The following is a 17,035-nucleotide window of genomic DNA, read 5'->3' as shown; positions in this document are numbered from 1 at the left end:
AATGGTTCTATAGCATTGTTCTCTGACCCCTGCATGTGAGCATAGCCCGTGTACATACATACGCCCATTTTACACACACACACACATACACACACACGCATGCACGCATGGTGTGCACTAAAAAGTTAGGAGTATAGAACCAGACACCATGGTGCATGCCTGTAATCCCAGCATTTGGAAGCAGGAAGATAAGGAGTTAAAATGGATATCATACACTTGCCAACAGATAGTGTAGAATAGTGTAAAATGTTACTGTAAACTCAAGTTTCTTAAACTTTTTTCACTTATGATCCCTTTTTACCTGAGAATTTTTTATGTGATTCCAGGCAGCATAATTTTTTTAAAAATAATAATATAATTATATATGTAATTTTACTTTATGTTAGCAACCAGAACAAATTTGCATGCGAATGAGACGAATGCCCTTGTTCATTTTTACATGCAGAATCAAATCTAGACAGAATATACAGCATGTTCAGTGTTTTTCAAAGTTGATCAGTACTTTGATTTTATACTTCAGTGCTGAAAATACCACTTTACATAAATATATAGTACAAAATAACAAAAATATGTTTAGGACCAGTTATTGGAAATTCTGTCTTAATCCTAAGCCAAGTCAAGCAGTGACTTTTTGTTTTTAAAATAAAACTCAGATCAGCAGCCCATACTTTTAAAAGTAAAACATTCTGATGCAGTACAGTCCAAAAGTAAAATTGGATGTACCTCAGTAGGTGAAGCGTTCAGTCTGCAAGCATGAGGACCCGAGTTCTGGCCTCAAAGCCCACGTAAAGAGCCAGATGGGGTGGTGCACCCTTGTAATGTCATTACTGGGGAGGTAAAGACAAGAGAATCCGTGGAGCTTATTGGTCAGCCATCCTTGTCTAATCAGAGAGGCCCAGGCTAATGGGAAAACGTACCAAAAAATAAAAAGCAGGGTGGATAATACATGAGAAGTCATACCAGAGGTTGACCTCTGGCCTTCACAGACATATGCACACAAATATGAACATGTGTCCCCCCCCAAAAAATCCTTGCTTGATGTTTACATACTGAGGAATTGTCATAGGGAAATATTAATTTTTTTTTCTTTCTGCAATTGGGCCATTGTGTTTTTATAAGAACAAGGAACGACATGTGTTATAAAAATACTAGATTCCTAACATTAAACTGTACTGAATAAACAGTAAAGGCATTTAGACACACCTGTTGGCATTTTTGATGTGATAGCATGTCTGGTACAGACACATGATGGAGACATGGAATCTTTATAATCTGATTTTGAATTACTCTTTGGTCATTGTGTACCCAGACAGTTTACCATTGCCATGGTTTTCATGTCTCTCAGATTTACTTACACAACTCCCATTTAGGGTTATGTCCTCAGTTTAAGAAGTTGGGCTATAAACCAAAGTTCATGGAATCATATGGTACAGAACTAAAACTATGAAATGTTTCATTTTTAAAATCTAAGTTTACATTAAAATTTTCCCTTTTTTTCTTCTTCATTCATATAATGGGTTTTGATGAATACAGTGATATTTATTCTCTTTATAGGAGATAAAAACAGCTCATAAGTTGGCGAAGAGATGTTATATGAATCCACTACAATGGGCCAAGTGTCTTTTCAGTCACTGTTACAGCTTGTGGTTTATCTGTCTCCCTGCCTATGTTAGAGTTTCTCATCCCAAGGTCAGAGCGCTCCAGCAGGCATACGATGTGCTTATAAAGATGAGGAAGACAGACGTGGATCCACTGGATGAGGCAAGTACAAGACAAGCTGTTACCCTTTTTCTTTTTTTGCAATGTAGTGGATGAATTGAGGGCCTTGTTTGTGCTTGACAAGTGTGATATATCCCTCGCCCATGCTGATACATGTTGTTTTGTAATTTTAAGTGTTTGAGTCTGCCAGTTATGGTGATACACGATTATAATCCTAGCACCTGTGAGGCTGAGGCAAGAGATTGTCCCAGCTCTCAGGCTGGCATATCCTGAACTACGGAGCAACATCCAATCTTAAAAATAAAAAACAAAAGGAAGGTAGGAAAGTTAGTTAATTTAGCTCTTAGTCAGCCAGGCATGGTGGCACACGCTTTTAATCCCAGCACTCGGGAGGCAGAGCAGATGGATCTCGGTGAGTTCTAGGCCAGCGTGGTCTGCAGAGTAAGTTCCAGGCCAGCCAGGACTGTTACACAGAGAAACCCTGACTTGAAAAGTGAGAAAACAAAGAAAAAATTAGCTCTTAGTCATTTTAAGACATGCCCAGGGGCTGGAGAGATGGCTCAGAGGTTAAGAGCATTGCCTGCTCTTCCAAAGGTCCTGAATTCAATTCCCGGCGACCACATGGTGGCTCACAACCATCTGTAATGAGGTCTGGTGCCCTCTTGTGGCCTGCAGACATACACACAGACAGAATATTGTATGCATAATAAATAAAAAGACATGCCCAATCATTTTCATGAAGCAGTTATGATAAAACTATCATTCTGTTTCATGGTGCTAATACATATTGTTTGTTCAGAATATTTGTTACTGAAATCCCTTCCTATGCCTCTGTCAGTCTTTTGACATTAGTTTACAAATCCCACCTGCTAAACAGCCATCCTGAAACTCCTGTTCCTTTAGCATAGAACGTAAAGCATACTGATTGGGGCAAAGGATATTTTAACCATATATTTGGTTTTAGAAATGAATTTTTTTTACATTATGGAGAATATTAATCATTTTTTTCATAGATTTATTTTCTCCAAAAGATGAGATGTGCCTGAAATAGTTAATACTGTTAATTATTATCTATTAGGTTGAATAGGATTTGTTATTTTATTTTATTTGTTTATTTGTTTTCTAAGACAGGAGTATTTTGTAACCCAGGCTATCCTGGAAGTCCCTATTTATGGGAGAATGGTCCTGAACTCCTCCCACATAACCACCACACCTGGTTACATAGTGTCTTTAAATTCTCTGTAAGTCTAAGTAAACAAATAATGCTAAAGACTAATGCTTTGCTGTTCCTCGTGGTAGGTGTGCTATCGAGTGGTGATGCAGCTTTGCGGACTTTGGGTTCATCCTGTGTTAGCAGTGAGAGTCTTATTCGAAATGAAAACTGCTAGAATAAAACCAAATGCTATTACTTATGGCTATTATAATAAGGTAAGTTGTAGTAATGCTAGGCAGGGCACTATATTTTATTTATTTATTTTTTAATTTTTATTTTTCCATTCAAAAATTTACACTTCCTCCCCTCCTCCCATTCCCTTTCTGCTCTCTCCCTCCCCCTCCCTGCTTAAGAGAGGGCAGGAACCCCTGCCCTGTGGGAAGTCCAAGGGCCTCCCCCCTACATCCAGGCCTAGGAAGCTGTGCTTATTATTATTTGTTAAACTTCACTTAAGAAGAGGTTATTCTCCCATCTTCATCAACAGAAATTGTATAAATTGTAAATAATACGTTTTGAAATGTGTATTTATTTTGGAATGTCTCCTTCAAGCTAATTAACATTTATATTATATCATTTACTAATTTTTGTGATGAGAATACTTAAAATCTATTCTTACCAACTTTCAAAATGAATATATTATTAACTATAGTTGCCATGTTGACAATAGGTCTCTTAAATTTATCCCTCCTGTCTAACCGTGGCCCAGTATCTTTACTGCTTCCCACTCCTGCCCCGTGTGCATCACTATTTGTGAGTCCACCTCTTTGATTCTGTGTGAAAGGCAAGATCCTGTTTTACCTAACATAATGTCCTCAGGGTTTCTCTGGTTTATTGTGAAAAGATGTAGGTTTTTTTTCTTTTTTTTTCTTTTTTTTGGTTTTTCAAGACAGGGTTTCTCTGTAGCTTTGGTGCCTGTCCCAGAACTAGCTCTTGTAGACCAGGCTGGCCTCGAACTCACAGAGATCCGCCTGCCTCTGCCTCCCGAGTGCTGGGATTAAAGGCGCGCGCCACCACCGCCGGGCTTCTTTTTCTTTTTTTTAAGCTTAGTGTTTAATTGCATATATATGCCCCATTCTCTTTATCCATTCCTGGACATTAGGTTGGTTCCATATCTTGGCTACAGTGAACTTGGGAGTACGGCTGCCTATGTGAAATACTGATTTCACTTCCTGTGGATATATACTCAGTAGCTTAAGGGGTTTGTTGTTGTTGTTGTTGTTTGGTTTGGTGTTTTTTGAAATAGGGTTTCTCTGTGTAGGTTTGGAGCCTGTCCTGGAACTAGCTCTTGTAGACCAGGCTGGCCTCACACTCCTGGAGATCCGCCTGCCTCTGCCTGTTAAGTGCTGGGATTAAAGGCATGCGCCACCACCACTTGGCCAGTTTTTAGCTTTTAAGGAACTCTCATATTGTTTTCCTTTCTGGGTTTACTAATTGATACTCCCATGGTGCAACATTCTCTTTTCTCCACATAGTCATTCTCTTAAACTTAATTTTTAAAAAAAAATTTAATTTATTTTAAATTTTTAATATTTATTTGTGTGGTGGTTAGAAGACAACTTTTGGTTTTTTCCTCCGACTTAGGGTTCTGGATTATCAGGCATGAGGCACGTACAGAGTATGCTTGTGCCCACTGGGGCAGCTCACTGGCCCTAAATAACTTTTTTTTTTTTTTAATTTTAACTTTTCTTTTACCTTTAGGTAGTTTTGGAGAGCCCATGGCCCAGCAGTACTCGCAGTGGTATTTTCTTATGGACGAAAGTACGGAATGTTGTACATGGTTTGGCCCAATTTAGGCAGCCACTTAAAAAGACTGGGCAAAAATCACAGGTCTTTTCAGTATCAGGTAACACATATGATTGGAAAGATATTTTTACTATAGGTTTACAGACATGAAGTTTTAATTTTATGAAGTAGAAAGCTCAATTCTGTTTGATATTTTCATTTATAACTAAAGATAGATTTCTTATGTTTTGGTCACAAAATCTGCAAAGTGTTGTGTAATTATAAATTAACTTGGGCCATTCGTGTGTAGTTTCAGCAGTACCAGTACATGAATTATTGAACTACATTGTCCTTATCTTTAGCTCCCCAGAATGCTGCAGGTGGAAGTGATGGGGACACAGTGAGCCATGGCAGTGTGGATAGTTGTAACGATGCTAACAGTGGGGAGCACACAGTCTTTGTCAAAGACTTAATCAGCCTTGATTCCATTGACAATCACTCTAGCACAGGTACTAAAATCTGTATTTTACTAACCTTTCATTTACTACTGTGGAAATGTTTCTTTTTCAAAAAAAAAACAAAAACCCAAAACTATTTTCATAAAGGGAATGCTTTGAAAGTAGTATATATTGCTGAGAGGCTTACCCTTCTGCACTTACTTCCTGCAGTTTCAAACTGACTTTGGGGTGCAGTGTACATTGCGCTAGCATGGTATGCTTATATTTGTTCATCCTAAGTTTATGAAATTGTCTGAGACAGTTGACAGGGATCACAACTTAGTATATGTGAACATTACTGACACAATTTATAAATCTCTTTTTCATTAAGTTGAAATTTTAACTTATAATTTTGAAATTATGGGTGCCTGAAAAGGGAAGAAAATAAGTCATTTTGAAAAAGGATGTGTGCATTTAGGACTTCTGTTTGTAGAAGTAGAAGCAGCTTACATGTGTATAGCCATAGGCACAACCTCTGTGTTGAAGTCAGAGTGGCTGTATTGAGAGCCCACTGGGCGGTGTATGTGCTGCACATCCTCCTGTGTGTGTTGTCTGGTCGCTGGTATCCCAGGCCTCCTTAAGAATCCAGTCTAGTTCCTGTGCTCCCTCTGATGACCTTGTCTCAATGACTGAAGTTTCCTTTTCTCTGCTCTTTGTTGCTCTGCTTTTTACTCTGTGCTGTTTCTTGGTGCTGCATTTGTCCTGGGCTGTCAAGGTGTGGGGCAAACAGACTTTTGTGAACTGAAGCTATGGATACACGTGTGCTTTAATTCTACCCTTGAATGTTAACCACTTCAGGTAATTTCCCATTTATTAGGTTAAAGTTTGCTGACATTCAAGGGTGGGGGAAAGATGCTTACTTGATTGTATTTTTTAAGTTTATATTTTAAGGGACAGTTTTCAGTTTCTTGGCTTTTCTTTAGATAAGGGTAGCCATATATAGACTTTCAAAAATCTCCATGTAACAACTTTTGACCAGTTTACAAACATTTGTTATCTTATTTGGAAATAAAGTATGTTTTGCTGTAATGATAATTTTAAGATTTGTTTAAGTATTGTTGCATGAAATGGTATTATGGGTTTGAAAGAATCCATTTTTCAGTTGTTTGAGGCACTTACTTCTTTCCACAAGTCTGCTTAGCTTTTGTGCCTGAAACTGCCTTGCTACAATTACAGAAGTGTTTGTGCACCACTGAAGACAACATGCGTCTGGACATTGCCATCCTGTTAGTAATTAACCTTTTCAACCCTGCTTGTAACTTAACAAGAAATTTTTATAGGACTTTTTTTTTAAAAAGATTTTGTTTTATTTTATGTACATGGGTGTTTGTCTGCGTGTTTTATGTGTGCACTGTGTGTGTGCCTGGTGTCTTGAGGAGGCAGAAGAGAGTCTGGAGTTACTGAGCTACTGTGTAGGTGCTGGATCTTTGGCAAGAGCAGGAAGTGCTCTCAACTGCTGATCCTCTTTCTTGCCTACCTCCCCCTGTGACTTTTGTTTTAAAGCTATCTTGTTTCATCTTTTATTTTTCCTGATACTTTGTTATATTAAATTTTTATTTGTTATTTTATTGTGTATATTATTTGGACAAAATAATGTTTCTCATGATATTTTCATATGAATATATAAAGTTATTTTAAAGTTAGCTTTATTTATAAAGAAGGCTAAGTATGTAATTTTGATATAAATTCAGTTTATGAGAAATACTAATGAAAGGAGATACATCTTCATCTTTCCTAATTCCTCAGGTTTTTAAAATTATAAAGGCAACTTAATCTTTTACTGAAAACAGAAACAAAAACAATATCCTAGTATTTTCTCTAGCAATTACGGTAGTTAGGATGGTGCTATAAAACCTTTTCATACATTTTTAGCTTTGTTGTTTTATTTTGTATGTGTAGATGTTTTCTTTTTTTTTAATAAAGATTTATTTACTTATATACACAATATTTTGCCTACATATATCCCTATACGCCAGTAGAGGGCACCAGATCTCATTAAAGATGGATGTGAGCCACCATGTGGTTGCTGGGAATTGAACTCAGGACCTCTGGAAGAACAGTCAGTGCTCTTAACCTCTGAGCCATCTCTCCAGCCCCCTGTGTAGATGTTTTCTGCATGTTTGTCTGTGCATCACATGTATGCCTGCACCCCCCGAGGCCAAAAGAGGGCATCAAATTTCCTGACACTGGCCATGTGGGTGCTGGGAATTAAAACTGGGTCTTGTGAAAGAACAACAGTGCTCTTTACTGCCCATTAGCTGAATTTCTAATGACTACACAGTAGATACTAAATGGCCAGTGGCCATGTGTCCTAGGGTTTCTAGTGGAGCCATATAACACTTGGAGTCTTCAGCAGCCTGTTGCCTGCACTCATTTCCTTAAGCATTATCTTGTGGGATCTTTCCACTTTGTGCCCACACAGAGGCACTGAGCTTCTCAGGACTCCTGGTTTTACTCTTTCCTAGTCTGTTCAATTCATGACACCATATTTCAACAACAGACTTTTTAAGGAAGCCAACCAAAAAAAAAAATATTGTTTGTTTGGTCTGGGGTTGGGTGGGGATTGGTGGATACAGGCAGTGTGCCATCGCACTAGTGTGGAGGACAACTTGTGTGTGTTGATTCTCTCCTTCCACCATGTAAGTCCTGTAGTTGACAGGCTTGGGGCATGAGCCATTACCTGCTGAACTCTTTTATCAGCTCTGAAGTTAGTGATTCTCAATAGCAGTGATTAAGGACTCCAGTACCCACTCCCTTCTCCTTAGTCACCTTTTACCTGACACAGTTCCTCGGTGTTTCTTTCTGACAATCTCATGTAGCTCCGGCTAGTCTGGAACTCATAGAGATCTACCTGTCTCTGCCCCCTAGCGCTGGGATTAAAGGTGATCACCATACTTGGATGATCAATATTTATTGGTTGTGACTTGTTAACCTTGTTGGAAGATCCATTTTGTTTTGTAGAATGTTCTATAGTTGGTGTTTTATATTTCCTTTTGGTTAGCTTAGGTTCTCAATATCCATTCGTGTGCTGCATATGTGAGGTTTTGTGCCTATCTGCCCTTCATAAGTAGTGTTAATTTTGGTCCCTTGATATCCATGTGGTTTGGTTTCTCTGTGTAAATATCTTACCTCATTTAGATCATAAGCTATTTTAAGGGTAAACTATGAGACCATGTAGTAATATCTTATTTTTTTAATCATACTTTTTAAAATTAGCATCCATTGATGATGTTCTCTGAACCAGTCTTTACTACGGAAGTTACAACTTGGTGATTTTACTCCTGTGTTTAGAAGATGGCATTCTAATACTTTCAGGACAGTCTGTTCTCTTTTTTTTTTTTTTTTTATCATCAGCCTGGGTTTATTGATTGCTGTATTACCCATTCTCAGATCACCTCAGGGTTGGCTCAGTGGGTGTTCCTTTAGATTTGGTTATTATGCCTATTAGGTGTGTGTTATAGTTCCTTCTGGGGCAACAAACCCTCTGTCTCGTTTTTGTACCTCCCTTGCTCAGCTCAGGAATTATTCTTCTCTCCCTTGCCCCAGCAACTCCCAAGTTGTGTTTAGTTCAAGTCTGATCTCAGTGTGCTTGCTGCTGCACCAGGTGTTATGGCACTGCTTTTAGACTTTCCAGCCCAGGACTGCAAACATCATATGCAGATGTTTTCAAATGTCTCTGATTCCAAATCAGTGCCACAAGATTTTTTTTTAAACCTTCGGTTATTTCTTTTCTTTCTTTTTTAATTGGTGCGGGCTGGTAGTGGTCGAGTGTTTGCTTTGCATACACTGTGCTCTGAATTTAGCTCCCAGTATCACACACAGAAAACCTATGTTCTCCCATGCTGAAATCCTTGTTTCCTGATTCATTACATCTAGTTGTTTGCTCAGTCCTATAGCATTCATAAAGCAGCTTCGAGGATGGGGGAGGGGTTGGGTTGGCTGTGATAAAGATACATTGTTCACAAGTATGAAGTTGTCAAAGAATAGATTTTAAAATATCAAATGATTTTTCACATTCACTCTACCCTCCCCCCCCCCCCCACACACACACACACTGGTAGGAAACAGACCTACTTAGCTTTCCATATTTAGAATGTGAATGGACTCCAAGTATAGTTTTGGTTTTTTTTTAAATCTTTTTTTTAATATATTTATTTATTTATTTATTTATTTATTATGTATACAATATTCTTTCTGTGTGTATGCCTAAAGGCCAGAAGAGGGCACCACACCTCATTACAGATGGTTGTGAGCCACCATGTGGTTGCTGGGAATTGAACTCAGGACCTTTGGAAGAGCAGGCAATGCTCTTAACCGCTGAGCCATCTCTCCAGCCCCCTCCAAGTATAGTTTTTAAAGGCTAAATTTGAAGTTAGGTACAGGTGACACCTGTAGGCCAGATGGCAGCAGAAGGATCAGGAGTTCAAAGCAAGGCTCAGCTACATATGGAATTTGAGGCTAACATGGGCTATAGGAGACACTGTCAAAAGACACAAAGTTCAATACAGGGAATGGCAACGTGGCACACTCGGTAAAGAGATACTTGCTGCTAAGTCTTATGACCTGAGTTCAATCTTTGGGACCATATGGTAGAAAGAATCAACTTCCGAATTGTTGTCCTGATCCCCACATATGCACCACCCCCAATGCATGTTAAAAGATATGTAATTTTAAAACCTTCAGTTCAAAAGTTATGTAGATTACCCTTCTTTTGACCCATATAGTAGGTTTATGTTATTTCAGGTATAGTATTAGTTGGCTGTATCAGTTTTTATTTGCATCACTTTTAGAGCCCCTCAATTTTGTTGATTTAACTTTTTGAATATGTAGAAATGTATTAAAAATAAAATCAGCTCAGGAAACCATACTTTAGGAAGTTTTCTCTTTGTTAAAAAAAAATCTGTTTTTCTCTACCCTTTGTAGATAAACTTTTATTGTTTTCTTAAAGTAAAAATTTTATTGCCTTTTCTACATTTCTTTTGCAAAAGTAGCTCAGTTTTTTTGTCTTATCAAAAAGTAAATAAATAAAATAAAGAAGACAATATGCTATAGACCCTCTTCATAAGAGAGTTAAACTGCTTGTCCAAATTGCTTTTAATTTTTAGGTGAGGAAGAGAAGGTCTGGTACTTTCAGCTGTAGAACTGTCTTCAGTATGTCGTGCTCTTCTCAGCATTGCTTATCATTATTTTTGAAATGTGTCTTGTTAGAGTTATTTTTATTTTATTTATTTATTTTTTCTGTTGAGTTTAATTGAATAGATCTGTGCCATTTTCTGTTTATAGCTGTCTTTTAAACATCTTTTAAACAGGCGGTCAGTCTGACCAAGGCTATGGGTCCAAGGATGAGCTAGTAAAGGAAGATGCAGAGGTTCATGCACCCGAAGAGCATGTGCCACAAGAACTGGCTGCCACAGAGCTGCACATCGAAGGCACGTGCTGATGCTTGTGAGCTTTGTGTAGAAGCACGCTCAGATTGTTTTATCATACTTGATAATTTCAGCAGTAATTAAGAACTTAAGACCTACTTCCTAAAGTAGACTTTGATAATCTCTAAGGTTTAGATTTTAGCAGACTTCAGAAAGTTTGTAGATCATCCTTAATTTTGCAAAAAGTGCCATCTATTGGGTAATTTTTGGCAAAACTAGGTCTAAATTTTGTCCTATTTTGATCTTGAGCTGCTGTTTCTCCTTCGTCTGTCTTCAGAGTGCTGGGACAACATGCATATACCAGTCACTATGCCCAGCAAACAATAAGACCAAACTTCTGAGCTGTCAAAACTGATGCTTCCTGTTCTTTTCCCTCCCAACTCTGGAACTGAGGGTTATCCCCAGTCTAAGAAGGCAAACCCTTTGCATTCTCAGGCCATGGGTTCCTTTGAATTCCGCATCCCTGCTACCTCCCCACCCCAGACAGAGTTTCTCTGTGTTACAGCCCTGGCTTTCCTAGAACTCACTTTATAGACCAGGCTGGCCTTGAACTCACAGAGATCAACCTGCCTCAGCCTCTCAAGTGCTGGGATTAAAGCCATGTGCCACTGCACCCAGCTGTAGCAGTTATTTTGTGCTCCAGAGTTATAAATAAGCTACTTGACAACGGAAGAAAGAGAAGTCAAGGCCAAGGGCTTACTTGATTTACTTAGAAATGTTCAAGTCCCTATTATTGAGTAAACAGTCGGTCAGTACTCTTAGTATTTATGGCATAAAGAAGCCAGATAGAGTAAGTCAGTGAAGAATAGTGATGTCTTCATCCTACTTGAAGAGAGACTACATCCATTTATAAAAATCTCTGGTTTCTGATAATTATTGTCAGAGTAGGCATGGTAACAATGAAATATTTTTTTTCCAGAGGCATGTGATGTGTCTGACATTGTCTCAAAACAATCACAGCCTAGTCCAGAACCTCAGAGTCCTACTGAGCCTCCTGCATGGGGCAGCAGTATTGTGAAAGTTCCATCTGGGTTATTTGACACCAACATCAGGACAAGTAGTAATGGTAAGTAGAAAGTGACCTCCACCACTTGGGAGACAGAGTCTCACCTTGCAGTCAAGATGAGTTTCTCCACCATGCTCAGCTACAGTGTCTTTAATGATACTAATTTTGCTTGTTTATTATAATGGGCACACTAGGAAGCCATTAATGAGCCTGAATTCTATAAGTGGGATAAAATTAAAGTTAAAATCGGTGACTCAAAGGAACAGTTGAGAGCCTTGCATGGTGGCACACATGCACAAAAGTAATATGGAGTGATAATTTGAAGTAGATATGAGAAAATATGTAAGTTATATGAAAATGTTATATAGGGGAATTGAGCCTTGGTGTGTTTTAGTTGTTTTAACTTTGAAGGTTAGGTATGAAGTATGTTTGTTAACTCAGTGTGCTTTTCTTGCTGTACTGCCTGGTCTTTTTGGTCATTCTTTTTCACTATAGATAATGGGATTGCTATAAAGTCTCCTGTGCTTGTCAAGAACAGAGGCAGTGATGTGAACAGACTGCAGCACTGGGGAGGCAGTGGCAGGCAGAGCTCTTAATTTGAGGCCAGTTTGGTCTACATAGTGAGTTCCAACATAGCTAGGACTACACAGAGAGACCCTGTCTCGAATAAATGAATGAATGAATGGGATTGAGGCAGAATCTTGGTATAAGTAAATAAACAGGTAAATAAATAAAGAGATTGAGGCAGAGGCAGAGTCTTGATACAGAGCCCAGGCTGGCGTTGACCTGGCAGTGATCCTTTAGCTTTCATCCTTTGCCACAGTAATTTCAAGCATGGACCAACTACCATGCCTGACTTGATATGCTGTATCTTGTTCTTATAAGATCTATTCCGTAAAGAAAGGAAGAGGTGGTAATGGGACTTTTGATACTGTATCAGTTTCATTTTAAAATGAAAATAAACTGTGCTGATAAGCTGTGGAACTACAATGAGAGCCTGAATACATTTTTTATTCTTACACATTACATCCCAACTGTAGTTTCCTTCCCTCCACTCCTCACTCTCCCTTCCTTTGCATCTCCCCACTTCCCCAATCCACTCCTTATCAGTTTCCCTTAAAGAAAAAAAAAGTGGGCCTTCCAGGGATATCAACCAAACATGGCATAACAGGTTATTGTAAGACTAGAGAGCCTAAATAATTGTGAAGACCTGTTCCTCATGTATTGAGAAAGGCGTCAAAGCAGTGTAATTTTAGTGTAGCAGGTTACTTTAATTCCCCTAAAACCTTTTGAAACTTTTCTCAGTGCTTGTGGCTAACTAATCAACATGCTATTTTTTTAATTTTTTAAAGAACAATTTAGTATAAATTATTTTAAAAAGAAACAGTTCACAATTGATAGTTAATAAAGCCAGTTTGAAAGAGTAAAATTTAAGCGAAACACTCAAAGACACAAAATGAGCCTAATAACTTTTTTGCTTTATTTGGGGCGGGGGAGGTTATTTGAGACAGAGTTTCTCTGTAGCTTTGGAGCCTGTTCTGGAACTAGCTCTTGTAGACCAGGCTGGCCTCAAATTCACAGAGATCCACCTGCCTCAGGCTTCTGAGTGCTGGGATTAAAGGCATGTGCCACCACTGCCCAGCTTTTGTTGTCTTTGTTTTTTGGTTTTTTGAGACAGGATTTCTCTGTAGCTTTTTGGAGCCTGTCCAGAACTCGCTCTGTAGAGCAGGCTGGCCTCGAACTCAGAGAGATCCACCTGCCTCTGCCTCTCAAGTGCTGGGAGTAAAGTGTGCATCACCACTACCTGGCACCAAAAAAAAAAAAAAAAGACCATTTGCTTTCATAAAGCAATCATTGGTTTTTCAAACTTCCGGCATGTTTTTGTTTATCTGCTCTAATGACTCAGTCTCTTTTGTTTGCCATTGTTTTCAGCACCTCATATAGTTAATAAGTAGTAGGCATTCACATTTGTTGAAGAATCAAATATAAAATTCACTCAGGATTTGACCAGCCTTCTTAGAATTTCTGATTTTTAACTTTAAAGCAGTTCTTTTTACTTTGATATGGTAATGCTTTGGCTGTAACAAATATGTGATTTCTCCATAATTACAAACTTGTTTTGTATAGAATAAACCCCCCTACTCCTGTGTGTGTGCATGTGTGTGCGCATGAGCACATGCATGTTATTAAGCCCAATCCTTTTTTTATGCTGAGTCAATGTTCTACCACTCAGCTATATCCCAAGCTTCCTGGCAAGTATTTGCTGACTTGGATATATGAAAGTTAAATTAGAAGAGATTGTTTCTTTTGGAGTTTGCTATTTAACTCAGAATATTTTTCCTAAATTGACTCTTTAAGAAGCAGAGGCGTATGTTTGTTGATAAGGGTGAGCAATGCGGGTATATCCAGCATAGACTGCATGTTTTCACAGATATGTCTGTACATAGAGGAGGGTTACCTGTGAGAGTCAGGCTTGGATAGGTTTGGGGTGTACTTTTCCTGCACACCTTTTCATAGCTTCTCAATGAAACCAGGCATCCTAACTGCTAGACCCCACGGGAGATGCTGCTGCTTAACACCTTCCAGGTTCTCTGTAGCTTTACTCTGGGCATAATCAGAACAATAATCATTCTATTTGTTACTTTAGAAAATACTGATATTTCACTTTACTGTATTACTGCCCACTTTAGGTAGTACATCAAATGTGCTATTTTCTGCTCAAGCTCCAGTTGAAGATGCCGCCTTTGGTGAGGTTACTAACTTTAAGAAGAACGGTGATAGAGGAGAAAAAAGACAGAAGCATTTCCCAGAGAGGAGCTGTAGCTTTAGTTCTGAAAGTCGGGCAGGGATGCTGCTTAAGAAGAGCAGTTTGGATCTGAATTCAAGTGAAATGGCTGTCATGATGGGAGCAGATGCCAAGATCCTCACAGCAGCACTGACATGTCCTAAGACTTCTCCACTTCATGTCTCAAGAACTCATAGTTTTGACAATGTTAATTGTCATCCAACTGATATGAGGACTCGCATGTCGGAGGGCACTTGGGATTTTGAGCACAAAGCATCTCCTGTGCTGGAGATGTTGGAGGAAAGCCAAGAACTCCTGGAATCTGTGGTTGATGATACTGCTGCAGAGACTACAGCAAAGGTTACATGTGACAGTCTGCAGAATGAGAGCAATAGCAGCCAGTCCAGAGACAGGAGAGCGGGGTCCAAAGATACCGTCAATAAGAGAAGTACTTCATATGCTGTTGGAAAAACCATTGAGAGGAAAGGTGTTGAAACTGGACTAGATCCTTTGTCTCTTTTAGCCACGGAATGTGTAGAAAAAACTTCTGATTCTGAAGAGAAGTTTTCTCCAGTAATTTCACGTAATTTGGCTGATGAAATTGAAAGTTACATGAACCTAAAAAGTCCTCTGGGTAGTAAATCTTCTAGTATGGAATTGCATGGAGAGGGAAACCAAGAGCCTGGCTCCCCTGCTTCATTTGCTCACCGTTTAGAAAGGAGATCGAGTCTACCTTTAGACCGTGGTCCACCAGCCCAAGACAGTCCAGACTTTGAGAAAAGCTCCCCTGCAGTGTCCAGGTCTAAGACATTGACTGGGCGTTTCAAGCCACAAACTCCTTACCGTACTTACAAAGACCGGTCTACTTCTTTATCAGCGTTAGTGCGTTCTTCACCAAATAGCTCTCTGGGTTCTGTAGTAAATTCTTTATCAGGTCTAAAGTTGGACAATATACTCTCAGGGCCCAAAATAGATGTCCTAAAATCTAGTATGAAACAAGCAGCAACAGTAGCCAGTAAGATGTGGGTGGCTGTTGCATCTGCCTACAGCTACTCAGACGATGAGGTAAGAATATACTACTGCATAGTCTGATGTAGGAATGCTTGTAGTGCCTTTACTTAATGTACAAATTTGTGTTTGTATAATCTAGAGATTATATCTTAAAACTTTATACATGTTGTTTTATAAGTGACTTAAGACAATTAATGATGTAAAAATACAATGTCAGAATTGCCAGACATGTTGGCACTTACCTATAATCTCAGCACTTGGAAGATAGAGGCATGAAGATCAGGAGCTCAGGATCATCTTTGGATATGTAATTACTTGAGACCAGTCTGGACTACATGAGATCCTGTCTTAAAAAGGGGAAATGGGAGGTTGGAGAGGTGGCTCAATGATGAAGAGTACTGGCTTCTCTTCCAGAGAACCTGGATTCAATTCCTAGTACCACATGGTAGCTCACAGCTGTCTGTAACTTCAGTTCCGGAGGATCTTATACCATTTTCTGATTGCCACATTTATTGTACACAAGTAATACAAACATACATGGAAGCAAAATACCCATGCACATAAAATTTTTAAAAATTTAAAAACTAACAAAAATAACATTAGAATCGCTTTATAACTCCATAAAGAAGTCTAAATTAAAACTTTTGAAAGCACTTATAGTGTTTGAAATTATAATAGCATCATTGTTATATTTGCATAACATTTTACTTTGTTTCTTTTTGGGTTTTGGAGTTGGGAGCATCACTGTGCAGGCCAGGCAGACTCCAGACTTATTCTCCTCCTGCCTCAACCTCTTCTGTGTTACTTTTGCTTGTATTTACCACCCCACTTTCAGTGGGCACTTTCATCTTTACATGGCTTTTACATGTAAATATACATGAAATCACCCTGTAGCTTATTCCATAGATTTCGTACAGCATGATTGTCCTTAAAACATTGTTGTGGATAAACTTAATCGTTAGATTTTCTTTTTGTAAAAATGAAAATAGAAAAAAAAAACTACTTTTAGAAAAAAAAAAAGCTGTAGTTTCTCCTTCATGTGCACGGAATTATATGATACTTGAGTACTATAAGATAATTCCAGGTTGCTAAAGCTCTAGGCAGTAACAAAGAAAGAAGCAAGGAAAGGAACTGGACAAAGAAGGCTTATTAAGGGAAAGCATCTAGGAAAAGTGCTAACTGAATAAAAAATACAGGATTAGGACAACAAACTCCTTTTTGTCTGTGTGGTACCAGAGCCTTTGTACGTGCAAGCTTAGCATTAAAGCATCTAGCTTCATTCTCAGCCTTTGTTTTTGGAGAACTTCACAAGATCAGTCCACACAACACCCAATAACTTTAAAAGGGTGTTAACCTGGCTGACTTGCTAGAGTGCCAACCTAGAACATAGAGCTAGCCCTTGGTTTATCCTTCGGGGTGTGTGTGTGTGTGTGTGTGTGTGTGTGTGTGTTTTGGAGGTGGGGGGCGGGTGTTAGCTGAGCATTATGAGAAAGAACAGAATGAACCATTTTATTTCTGAAATGTTCTCCAAAATTATTTAGAAAAGATTTTTTTTTTTTTTTTTTTTTTTTTTTTTGGTTTTTCGAGACAGGGTTTCTCTGTGGTTTTGGAGCCTGTCCTGGAACTAGCTCTTGTAGACCAGGCTGGTCTCGAACT

At 38.7% G+C, this 17,035-nt stretch overlaps 1 protein-coding gene across 2 annotated transcripts in view; it reads left to right on the top strand.

The window, feature by feature from the left end:
* The window catches only part of Dennd4c (DENN domain containing 4C), a 102,078-nt gene that overhangs the window by 66,938 nt on the left and 18,105 nt on the right, over window positions 1-17,035 (top strand). Inside the window, exons 17-23 of one of the 2 annotated variants that reach the window (XM_041651430.1) lie at window positions 1,555-1,761; window positions 3,019-3,147; window positions 4,631-4,775; window positions 5,017-5,163; window positions 10,461-10,580; window positions 11,497-11,643; window positions 14,274-15,433. In XM_041651430.1, the coding sequence (XP_041507364.1) occupies window positions 1,555-1,761; window positions 3,019-3,147; window positions 4,631-4,775; window positions 5,017-5,163; window positions 10,461-10,580; window positions 11,497-11,643; window positions 14,274-15,433 (2,055 nt within the window). The remainder of the gene's footprint in view (window positions 1-1,554; window positions 1,762-3,018; window positions 3,148-4,630; window positions 4,776-5,016; window positions 5,164-10,460; window positions 10,581-11,496; window positions 11,644-14,273; window positions 15,434-17,035) is intronic. The other variant, XM_041651431.1, reaches the window with a different exon arrangement.

This window comes from Microtus oregoni, unplaced genomic scaffold (assembly GCF_018167655.1).
Source record: "Microtus oregoni isolate MIOR12 unplaced genomic scaffold, Mior012 000005F_ref0000423, whole genome shotgun sequence".
NCBI lineage: Eukaryota > Metazoa > Chordata > Mammalia > Rodentia > Cricetidae > Microtus > Microtus oregoni.
Note: the sequence above shows the minus strand (reverse complement) of the source record. Positions and strands in the feature narration are given on the sequence as shown.